A 12,173-nucleotide genomic window follows, 5' to 3' on the forward strand; every position below is an offset into this window, starting at 1 on the left:
AGAAAGCAGGGTCACTACCCACTGCGCCACACGGCCGTCAATAGATTAGACAGTATAATATACGTAAACCAAACTAATGTTAAATAATGTAAAACTATTAATATTAACTTTACAAACTTACCAACAGCTTTTTTCCCTCCCCCTTTTCCTCCCTTTGGCGCCTGAAATTTTAAGAAGCAATATATTATGATATTTATCAAAAATATCTATATAATCCATACATTACTATAACTAATAGATGCCCCTTTTCCGTGGAATTATGGGGATAAAATAAAGCCTACACTTCGTGCGCTGTAGCATGATGCGGGTGACAGTTAATTTCACTATTGAAAGTTTGCCGCGATTCACGATAATAGTACGTAGGTATTATGAACGTCATACAGGCAACTGTCACCCGCACCATGCTACAGCGCACGAACTGTAAACGCTTGTATTCGTGATTATAAACATCTGATAGTGATCGTTAATGGTAGGTGTCCACATATCCGAATCGTACGTATCGAACGCATTGCATCAAACGGATCGTAGTATTCTTTCTATAGAAAGTAAAGTGCGTCCACAGATCCTCATCATACGGATTGCACGAATCTATCGTAAAATTAAAAATCCGTTAGATGCAATGCATCCCATAAATCGTTAAATATCAACACTTGCAGTCGACTGCCGTTGACTGCCGTTGACTGCCGTTGACTGCCGTTGACTGCCGTCGACTGCAGTCGGCGACTGCCGCCGAGACTTCGCCAGTAGCAGTTGCCAGCTGCCGTTGGCTGCTGTGCTGCTCGTGTAAATGAACCCTAAATCTCCTTCCAATGAAGCGAGACGCTTAGCTCTGTAGTAGGCCATATTAAATAGACTGATGACAATGGACTTAATCAAGCATTAAGTCGTGGAATAAAAAGTACAACGAATGTTATAATAGCTTACCATTTTGTACTATTGGATTATTTGCTTTCTTGAAAATTAACACAAAATTCTCTAAAATTCACACAAAAATATATTTAGAACACACAAAGTGCTACGATGTATCAAAATAAACGTTGCTAAGGAAAACAAATTTTGAATTATCGTTACCATAGCGACAGTCACAGATCTTTATTAAAACATGGTATAAAACAAAATGGCTTCCCGCCTAAGTGTTTATGGCTTAGGTTTATGGACTCAGTGACTGAGATAGTCATACTTAAAAGTTTTCTTTCTAAATCAGAATCAAAATCAGAATTAAATGCAGATACAGGATCAGAATCCGAATCAGAATCAGAATTATTCATATATTTGTCCTTTGTTTTAAATTTTCAGAAAATGATATTAGAATTAAAATTAAAAAATTCAACCCTCCCTGCTGCGGGACATTTGAGTTTCTGAGCACCGGCGGTCAGGGCTCCAGTGTGAGCAACCTCCTTAAAATACGCACCGTATCCAACAGTTAAGCGAAAGCTTCTTAAGGTCGAGGCTTTTCGCTACATAGGACCATTGACTGAAACGACCATCGGAACAATACAATAAACAGTTCAGTAGATACAGAAATTACCCCTTAAACTACCACAAACTTTACCTCCATAGATTAGTTTAAATAGGCTCAAAATAGCAAGAACTCAGAGCATTAAACAAAAAAATTATCAATATGTGTTCAAAATTTAACTAACTGTCAGTTACAAAAAATCAACCGTTTAAATTTTCAATACAACAGAAAATTTACTGAACTAAATTAATCTGTGAACTAAATGTAAATCTTAGTATTTAACATAGCTTCCACCAGGAGATCATTTGGCTCAAAATGCTCAAATTATTCCGGTTCGTAACATACACCATAACCCTTTTAAGCCTGGTAACCTTGGATTACTATCTCCTGGGGAACGGATTTGTGGACATGTGTAAACGGATGCTGTGTAAATTTACATGTCTCGTGCGCAGATATTTAAGAGAAGAGGAGAGGTTCGCTCAAATCAAAGAGGACGTTCAAATCAGTCTGACAGTTTTGCTTTGGGAAATTGTGTTTCTGGGTTTGACTATATTGGTAAGTTTAAGTTATAGGGTAATGAAAATTTCTGAGCGTCGAAACGAGACAAAGTACTACGCAATTTGTAGGACACTGTGGCTGTTAAGTTGTATAACTATTAATTAACTATTAATTAACTATTAATTAAAAAAACATCTGGTTAGTACCTAACAAGTTTTGGTAAACTACCCTCCTCCCAACTTGGATCAATAACGAGGTTATCTATCATTAGTACTGTACTAAGTTAACTATCATTAGTACTATACTATTTATTAGTACTATTATCTACTATTACCAATTTAAATATACTATTACCTATGCTTTCTGTGCTATTATCGTGAATCACGGCTAACTTTCAAGAGTGAAGCGAACTGTCACCGTTTACCCATGCTATCTGAAACGAACCGTACCTTTGTTGTATCCAATGATGTTAGAAGAAAAAAGAGGTAGATAGGTTATACGCAGACCACAGGTGGCACGTTAAAGCCATGCTAATTAGCAAACCTGAGCTCAGTCGCCGCACTGTCATCGCTCCGTTGACAATGCCGCTGAAATAATTTTTGTTTATAAATATCGAATGTGGTCTATGTCTACTTCTTTTTCTTCTAACATCATTGGTTGTAACGCTTTCAGTTCCTAAACAAGTACAAGAAAATTCGGTGCAAGGACAAAATTGATGACCTCCTGCAAGATAGTCGGGATACGTTGATGCAGACCAACGAGTTCATCGAGAAATGGCGTCTGAGACGGGTGAATACTTTTGGACCACCTTTTTCTCTTTTTCTTTTTTAACCGACTTCAAAAAAGTAGGATGTTTTCAATTCGGAGCGTATGTTTTTTATAATGTTTGTTAGCAATCGTCATTATTAACCAATTTTGATAATTATTGTTCTGTTTGAAAGAGTAGGTACATAAACTTCCAGATTGGTTCCATTCAATTTTTATGAAAATCGGTTTAGTAATTTTGTGTTAAAATCAAAATAACTGTCTTTGAAGTTGGTTCCATTTTATGTTACAAAGATTATTATTTTTTATACTTTACGAATTAGCCCTTGACTACAATCTCACTGGTAAGTCATCACTTACCAGTGAGATTGTAGTCAAGGGCTGATTGCATCATCATGCAATCTAAGATGGAAGCGGGCTAATTTGTGTAACAAAACGATAATATCTAAAAGAACTATCTCTCAAACATTTTTTTGAGAAATTTTGAAACAGTATTTTTTTTGGATTGACACCCGATATGGAAGCAATTGAAAAGAAATTTTCAAATAAAGAAATGGAACGTATTGCAATAATCAAAGGAAAAATTACAACGACTTCTAAACATCGGCATTTTAAAATTATACACTTTATAATTATACAGATAAATATGCTATCGACAGTGGGAGACACGTATCTAGATGAGGAGCCGCAAGAGATATTGCCTTGCAAAATAGAGGTTCCTATACTGCATATGGCTATCATCGACGTAAGTAGATATACCTGCTCGTATACCTATTCGAAGAACCGTGATAGCCCAGTGGGTAAGACCTCTTGCCTCCGATTCCGGAGGGTGTGGGTTCGAATCCGGTCCGGGGCATGCACCTCCAACTTTTCAGTTGTGTGCATTTTGAGAAATATTACGTGTCTCAAACGGTGAAGGAAAACATCGTGAGGAAAACTGCATACCAGAGAATTTTCTTAATTCTCTGCATATGTGAAGTCTGCCAATCCGCATTGGGCCAGCGTGGTCGACTATTGGCCTAACCCCTTTCATTCTGAGAGGAGACTCGAGCTCAGCAGTGTGCCGAATGTGGATTGATAATGATAAAGTTACTGACATAGCTCAGCGAGTCGCGGAGCTAATTATAGCTAATTATAGTCAATATTCATTTATTTTAATTAGGCTTAGTTTACAAGCACTTTCGACACGTCTGGTATTAATATTATAAGATAATGGTGATAATAATTGGTCGAAAACTTAAAATTAAAGTAACGAGGGTTCCAAAGAGACCGAGTCTTTGTCCGAGAAAAGCCCACAACAAATTCAGCCACGGCCGAAGCCTTCCACCAGCCAGATCTGGACCAATTAAGAAACCTCAATTGATCCAGCCGTGGATCGAACCCAGGACCTCAGTCTTGTAGGACCTCAGTCTTGTGTCCCAATAACTGACCACATCTTTATAAGATATTTCTTCCACACAGACCTTAGGCACAAGAAACCAGCCAGGTAGCGGCGACACGGGTGACGTCACCAAACACCTGGAGTCTGCGCTCATCTCAATGACGTCACTGGACGATGACATCGAATCAGTGTCCGATGAAGTTCTCGGTGAGAAACTGAAGGATGGCACAGCGAACACAAACCGGACTCTGTGGGACGTTACAGAGAAAGATGCGTCTAACTTGGGTGGATAGTATGTTAAGGCTGGCAGTCCACCGAAGCGGAGCGAGGCATCGGAGCAAGGCAGCGGAGCCGAGAAACGGATAAATATAAACCAACTAGCGGACGCCCGCGGCGTCGTCCGCGTGGCATTTATTTTTACACAAATCCCTCGGGAACCATGGATTTTCCGGGATAAAAAGTAGTCATGTATTAATCCATGCTATAATATATCTCATTACCAAATTTCAGGTAATCCGGTTCAGTAGTCGAGGCGTGACAGAGTAACAAACATTCATATCATCAGAATCATCAGTTTTTGCAAATCTCGGGAAACGTGTTAATCCAGAGTAAAATTTATTTCCATTCCAAACTTCAGCCAAATCGCTTCAGTAGTAGCGGTGTTAAAGAGTAACAAACATCCATCCAAACTTTCGCGTTTATTAGTTTTAGATAGGATTGCACAAAATCTCCGCTCCTCTTCAGTGGACAGGGACTTGCGAGCTAGTTTGAAAAATTCATATAAAAACGGTAAGCGGAGCGGGGAAACGGAGCGGAGAATCACGTCTGCAACTCGGCTTCGCATTACTTTCTCACTTCGCTCCGCAGCCTCGCTCCTCTCCGGTGGGCAGTCACAGTATGCAACTCCGCTCCGCATTAGTCCGTTTCTCCGCAACGCTTCGTCGCTCTGCTTTGGTGGACAAACAGCCTTTAAGTCTTTAGTGTTAGTGTGAGTTTGTCAAGTCTAGCAAATAATTATCAATGTTGCCATCCCTATTTCCTATATAAATCTCCTAAAACTGTTAAATTCTTTCATACTAAATGAAATTATTGTTTGACGTGTTTTCGATTGGGATTTAATTTTTTTTGATTATAAATTGATTAAAAATATTAAAATTTTATTTTTATTTGGTAGATCTATTTTTATAATTAAAAAATAAAATTAAAATAGCTTTATTTCCTTACAATTACAGACATTTTTTTGAAAAATATTATTAAGGTTTACAAGTTTTATAGATTGTTAGTAGGTTAGTTGATATTATCTAATTTTTTTATATTATGTAAGTAATGTTAATTTTTCATTTTATTATTCTTTTTTGTAAGGACTGCATAAAGCAGTGAAAGCCTCCTACAATTGTAGCCATTGTATTCTGTATCTGGCTGTTCGTTGCCATGTTTTACCTGCAACCCTGACTATATCGTCACTCCACCTTCTTAATGGTCTACCTCGTTTGCGATTTCAGTCTCGTGGGTACCAGTTTGTAATAATTTGGGACCATCTATCGTCTGATGTTCTTTGTATGTTTTTATAATTAAACCTTCAGAAATACTTATTTTCTTAACTATAGAATTGTGAAACAATAAAAGTGCGTATAAAAATAATTTAATCGACAAAAAAAGTAAATTTTGCTAGATAAAAATAATAAAGGCATAATTTTGAAGGACGACATAAAATGAAGAAGTAACTACGTGTTAAGTGATGTGCACTAGATTTGTAACTAGGGCAGTCATTGTAAAATACGTACATATTATGATAATAAATAACTTTTTAAAAAACTAAAAACACGTTTTTAGCACGCACTAAAAATTACAAATCTTACATTTAAGTCACATGACTATTTTATTCGTATTCCTGACAGGAAACCCTTTCATTTAATATCCATATTCCATAGCCAGTCCGCCATCTTGGGCAAGCCGCCATATTGGATTTGTAATGTGAAACTACTAAAAGCGTGTTAAGAATGAAAAAATCCTTCTCTAATATAAGTTCGAAATGAGAAGGGGAGGCAGCGCATTATTGCATCTATGACATCGTCGTCATCAACCCATATTCGGCTCACTGCTGAGCTCGAGTCTCCTCTCAGAATGAGAGGGGTTAGGCCCAATGCGGATTGGCAGACTTCACACACGCAGAGAATTAAGATAATTCTCTGGTATGTAGGTTTCCTCACGATGTTTTCCTTCACCGATTGAGACACGTGATATTTAATTTCTTAAAATGCACACAACTGAAAAGTTGGAGGTGCATGCCCCGGACCGGATTCGAACCCACACCCTCCGGAATCAGAGACAGAGGTCATATCCACTGGGCTATCACGGCTCTATCTATGACATGCTGACTACTAAGTGTTCTAAGTTCTTATAGTATTATTTGGTACAGATTATAGGAAACACAACACCCTGTATGCTATTCGGATAATCTTCAAAGGCCTCGCCACACTTTCAGCGTCAAATGCTCATAAGCAGCGAAAATCCGACAGATATTCATTTAATATCACACATCACAATCTTCCGTCATTCTACTATTGATCGGGGAATTATTAACCTTATCACTTATGTAATAAATGCTAAAGATAACGTAAAGGTTTTGGTATTACTTCACAGGATAATCGAACTTATGGAACTGGTAATAAATGTTAAAATAGGCTATTGTTAGTAGAAATGGTCATAGGTTGTCATGGACTCTTTGAAGTTAGTCACCACAGGGTGTCCAACGAATTGGGGAGTAATTAATTAAAACCTACAGAGCAATATTATTATGAACTATAACGTAACTGTATGTTATTCCATTATTAGTAAGTATTAATAGTCCTTATTTGCCTATATTTTTGGAAATAATTAAATTATAATTTTGGTAACTTAATTACAAATTAACCTTAAACTGGTGAAATGTGGCCTCATAGACCCTTTGGCTTCGAAAGATAATTTAATCCTCCTTCTTGCACTTAATTTAGTTAGGCACGTAAAGGGGAATGTCCACCAGCCCATACAACTTTGGCCCAAGAAACCCAGTTACGCCCCCCCATAAAAGTATATGGAGATGATAATATGATGTATAAATAAGGATTTGGTTAAATAATTTTTTTAATAAAAGTTTGCTAGACATAAAAAAAAATATTTTATTTTATCACTCTCACTGCTCAAAAAGTACACCGGAGATGAAGTAACATTAAAGTAGATGAATAGATTTATTGTTTTATGTAACCAACAAGCTTAACAAATAAATCAATAAATGAAATAACCAACCAACCAGGCAGTGGCGTGCATATGGTTGTCGGTCAGGGTATGCACTAGTAATAAAATTAAGCAAAGTGGAAAAATCTGTATTTACTAATGAAGACAACTCTTAGGATATGCAGTACTTTAATGCATGTATGAAGTGCACACCACTACTTGGAGGCCATTGGATCAGCTTCTACTAGAAGAAATTATTGTAATGATGTTAACAATTGTAAATTATAATATTGTACTACTTTTCTAAAAAAGAGTGACTGTTGAGTTTCTTGCTGACACTCCTCAGCAGAACTTGTCTTCCTATCTGATGATGAGGTCTGTCTGTCTGTCTGGAGATGGACAAATAGTCAACTTTATTATTTCAAAAGTGCTTGTTTGCAAAACCAAGGCTTAGTTTACAAGCACTGTAAATAAATGAATTTACAAATGTATTACAGCGAGGAAAACAACATTGATTTGGAGTGTTTGTCGCTATTACATAATTATTTTCCGTTCTTCAGTTGAGCAAGATGCTGCTTTATCAGTCGTTTTCCAGCAATTTTGACAAACTTGGGATGACTCTGGATAACTGAAATAGTAATAAAATATGAAAATCCAGCAAATAATTTAATCAGAGTTTTAAAATTGGTTTACTTAGTGGATTTAATAATGTTATGTTATTCCACAATTTATTCGTCGTCATCATCAACCCATATTCGGCTCACTACTGAGCTCGAGTCTCCTCTCAGAATGATAGGGGTTAGGCCAATAGTCCACCACACTGGCCCAATGCGGATTGGCAGACTTCACACACGCAGAGAATTAAGATAATTCTCTAGTATGCACAATTTATTACTGTTTTAAAATTGGTTTAGGGTGTGAAAATGTAGCAAACTGACATACAAACTCACAGTTCACATTTAATATTAATCAGGAAAGTAGGATAAATATACTATAATACTTCTATGCACTAAATATTGCTTGAACAAACCATCAACAATGCAAGAAAACCTATGTGCTGTCCTACATCTGACTAGATGTTATGCCTTCTACGCCAGTAATTACACAGTAAATGTACTTTTTAATACAGCAATATTGGTTAGTCATAAAAATACACTGAGCGACACTTCAACACTTATATGGGAAACTACACTCTGTTGTGACTTGACACAATAACATGACAAAAATTATTAAAGTTATACATATTATTTCTTATGAATAATAATCGTTTTTCACATTAAAAATGGATCAAACATTATTTATGCTGCCTGCACCTGCTGTGTACTTGTTTACGAGCATGTTTCAAACAGAATGTATTCGTATTTTCGTGACATTTTATTGACAATTGATGCCAACTATAATAATTTTAATATTGATATTAACATTGATTAATGCAGCGTAAATGTCCTCTTGTATTTACATCTGAGAGCTGAAATAAACTTGTAATTTTTCCGGTTCAGGGTCAACATTATTCGAATTTCGAATTTAACTTCGTGCAAGTTTTATTTATATTATAGCTGTGGTTTGAAAAATTATAATTCGGTTCAAAAAATACTGAAGGTAAACAGAAAACAGACAAAATCAGTAAATTAATTCAATGACATTATCTAATTACTAAAATGAGAATGACATTGACAATTATTGACATCAACAGATTATCTGTCCAAAAGTCAAATCGATGTTGCCATACGAAACACGAAAAATCGAATAACTTCGTATCGATTTCTAATTGAATAATTTTATTACTAGAATAACACGTCATTGTTTTCACCATCTTTTACACGACGCAATGGTTTTTATTGGTTTTCAGTAATAAATAAAGTGATTCAAGAAGAAGGTTTATACAAGTAGTTTGTCATGATATTGCGTTTTCACCCGGACAAAATTGCAATTTTATGTCAATGTATTATGTAAACATAATATATTATCTACATTATGTATACTATTTATGCATACATAGAAATATATAGAATTTGATTTAGTTAGATCGGATGAAAGGATAAAGTTATCGGAAGAAAGGGATTGAATATCAACTATTAAGACCACTTTGACCACTTATTTATATCAGCTTAGTATAGCTGTAGCTTGCGCGTTGGCCGATCGTGTAGCTAGCTTATATAGAGTATGGAAAAATTGTATAAAAAAACCGCCGCGCCGAAGTTACGGGCTTGCGCTACTACTCATATTATATATTATACTAGCTGACGCCGCGCGGTTTACCCGCGTGGTTCCCGTTCCCGTAGGAATGCGGAGATAATATATAGCTTATAGCCTTCCTCGATAAATGGGTTATCTAACACTGAAAGAATTTTTCAAATCGGACCAGTAGTGCCTGAGATTAAAAAACAAACAAACAAACTCTCCAGCTTTATAATATTAGTATAGATAGTATTTAAATGGCGTAGTTGGTAATGTTTCTACGCAGTGATCCTATGTTCTTAATGTTATGCTCGATTATTATTATTATCCATTTAAATATCGATTAAACTAAAAAAATCAGATGAGTTCTTAGTGGTTGATTATTGCGAAAAATATAATAGGTACTTTGATATCAAGAAACGTTTTATAATGTCGACTATGCAATGGTTTTTAAAGAGTGAGGCAGATATTATAATCAAAAACATTATAATCTATTACAACTTTTGCTTTTCCAGGTGATTTTGTTGTAGAAAAAGATCGATTATTATTATTCGGTTAAAATATTGATTAAACCAAATAAATCACTTAGCTGGCAACACTGTTCATGTTCGTGTCTTCAAAAATGTCATACAACAACTATCATATTGTCAAATATCGTTGTGAAACTTATTTTTTGGGGAAAGTTATAGCAAACCGCTATGGATAAAGTAATTTATTCATTATTAAACAAAAAATATCAAGTATTTTTTAGTTTTATGTAAAGTGGGGGGCGGGGACGAAAGGTCTGGGCCGGGAATGGACATTCCCCTTTCTTAATTTTCAGTACCGCCCACGTAAAAGAAAGGGTAATGTCAAAGGCTCAAATAAATTTAATTACCAACTGAATTTTTCGAAGTATGTAATGCAGTGATTTTTTTTGAAATCGCTATTTCATATGAGATTTGCTTGCGCTTGTATTATTGTGTTGCTTAAAAAATATGCCTGAGGGAAAGCAATAATGAGATTGAAGTTGGGACGCGCTTGTCTAGATGATGTCTAATTGTTTTTCTTTTTTAAAATCGAAGCATGAAGCACGGTCAGCAGAAGGTATTTTAAACAACGACGTCAATGCAAAATGTTTCGTGTAAACCCCCATTCGCACGAGCGCTTTTTTAACATTAAAAAAGTTTAAATAGAACAAATGCATTCCCAAGTACCTATATATGTTCACACGTCGGCGTTTTAAAAACCCAACGTTTTTTTTTGTATTTTCAATTTTGGGCGTTGGAATTGATCTTCATTTAACGTCATACTATATTTGATATAGTATAAAAACGCTCGTGCGAATGGGGGCTAACAGTATATGTTTACTTGTATGGTATATACTGTACGTACGAGTATACTTTGTTTCATGCCAACTACAAATTAAACACCTTCAAGGCAAGAGTGAATAGGCATTTTGTAGGCAAGCGCTTCAACTTATAACAATCTCCATTAAGCATGATTGTCAAGCATAAACCATTGACCCTTTAAAGAATACTTTGATTATTCTACATTCTTAATCTTACAATCCACGTCACAGATGAGCGATCTGCCCATTCATTCTTATTTTATCACAAAAATCAAATCAGCGCTAAAGAAGTTCCCAAGGGGTGGGCTAACCCTAAACTGCGATTTCCTCACAAAACGGATAGGCGTGCGTCCATCCATCATGAGCAGTGTATTATACAGTAATTACGACCATTGGGGGGTTATTTACCGCAAGTTTTTTGGCCACGTGTCTTTTGTTTGGTTCTTCGGCCAAATTATAGCGTTCGTATGGGATGGTATGATGTTGGTACCATATCGAAAATTACAGGCAATGAATTATACCGTTTAGTAATATTTTTACTGTTTTACTTTATTATGGTAAGCTAACGCACGTCCGTGACTTCGTCTGCGAAAAAATTGGTGTAAACTCATTCATGTGACCAATTTTTTTTAAGAAGATTTTGTAAGATTTTCTTAAATAATAAAAAAAAATACAACCGACTTCAAAACCTAAAAACGTACCCACTAAACTAAAAAGTGAAAAATAACATCATAATATGTTCTACCTGCTGATCAGTATGAAGGCGGTGCTAAGCCGGTGATGTATTAATTCAAGCCATGTGAGAATATCTTATAGATTTAGATTTTGCAGACAGTGTTGTTTCATGTGGTCCTGTCAGAAATGACTTAAATTAAGACAACACCGGCTAAGCACCGCCTTCATACTGATCAGCAGGTAGAACATATTATGATGTTATTTTTCACTTTTTAGTTTAGTGGGTACGTTTTTAGGTTTTGAAGTCGGTTGTATTTTTTTTTATTAAAATTTTTATTATTTTTCCATTTTTAGTGTAAAGTTTCATCTCAAACGAATACATCAGACCCCTAATGACAGTCACAACCCATCTTGGTACAAAATTCTCAGCAATACAAATTAATCAAGCCCAAGCACAAGGTAGCTATCGTAAACAGTTAAGGGGTTCCCTTAATTGACCTTGGTCTTCATCATCAGACCCCTAATAACAGACACAACTCATCTAGGTAGAAAGTTCTTAGCGATACGAATTAATCAAGGCCAAACACAAGGTAGTTACTGTAAACTCTTAAGGAGTTCCCTTAATTGTCCTTGGTCTTCATCACCAAACCCCTAAATGACAGTTACAACCTATC

The 12,173-nt window shown here is 35.8% G+C and overlaps 1 protein-coding gene across 1 annotated transcript; it reads left to right on the forward strand.

Moving 5' to 3' along the window:
- Nucleotides 1–1,774: 1,774 nt before the first annotated feature.
- On the forward strand, nt 1,775–4,396 carry LOC112057865 (uncharacterized). The gene is made up of 4 exons (XM_052888275.1): nt 1,775–2,014; nt 2,630–2,746; nt 3,363–3,467; nt 4,184–4,396. The coding sequence occupies exons 1-4, from the start codon at nt 1,775–1,777 to the stop codon at nt 4,394–4,396; spliced, it is 675 nt and encodes a 224-aa protein (XP_052744235.1).
- The last annotated feature ends 7,777 nt before the right edge of the window (nt 4,397–12,173 follow it).

The sequence above is a fragment of the Bicyclus anynana genome, chromosome 22 (genome assembly GCF_947172395.1).
Source record: "Bicyclus anynana chromosome 22, ilBicAnyn1.1, whole genome shotgun sequence".
In the NCBI taxonomy this organism is placed as follows: Eukaryota; Metazoa; Arthropoda; class Insecta; order Lepidoptera; family Nymphalidae; genus Bicyclus; species Bicyclus anynana.

Excerpts from the sequence above, each read along its gene's own strand:
- LOC112057865 (XM_052888275.1), top strand. The coding sequence starts at position 1,775 with ATGCTCAAATTATTCCGGTTCGTAACATACACCATAACCCTTTTAAGC. Across the intron at positions 2,747-3,362 it reads AGAAATGGCGTCTGAGACGG|ATAAATATGCTATCGACAGT; the intron begins GTGAATACTTTT and ends ATAATTATACAG. Across the intron at positions 3,468-4,183 it reads TGCATATGGCTATCATCGAC|ACCTTAGGCACAAGAAACCA; the intron begins GTAAGTAGATAT and ends TCTTCCACACAG.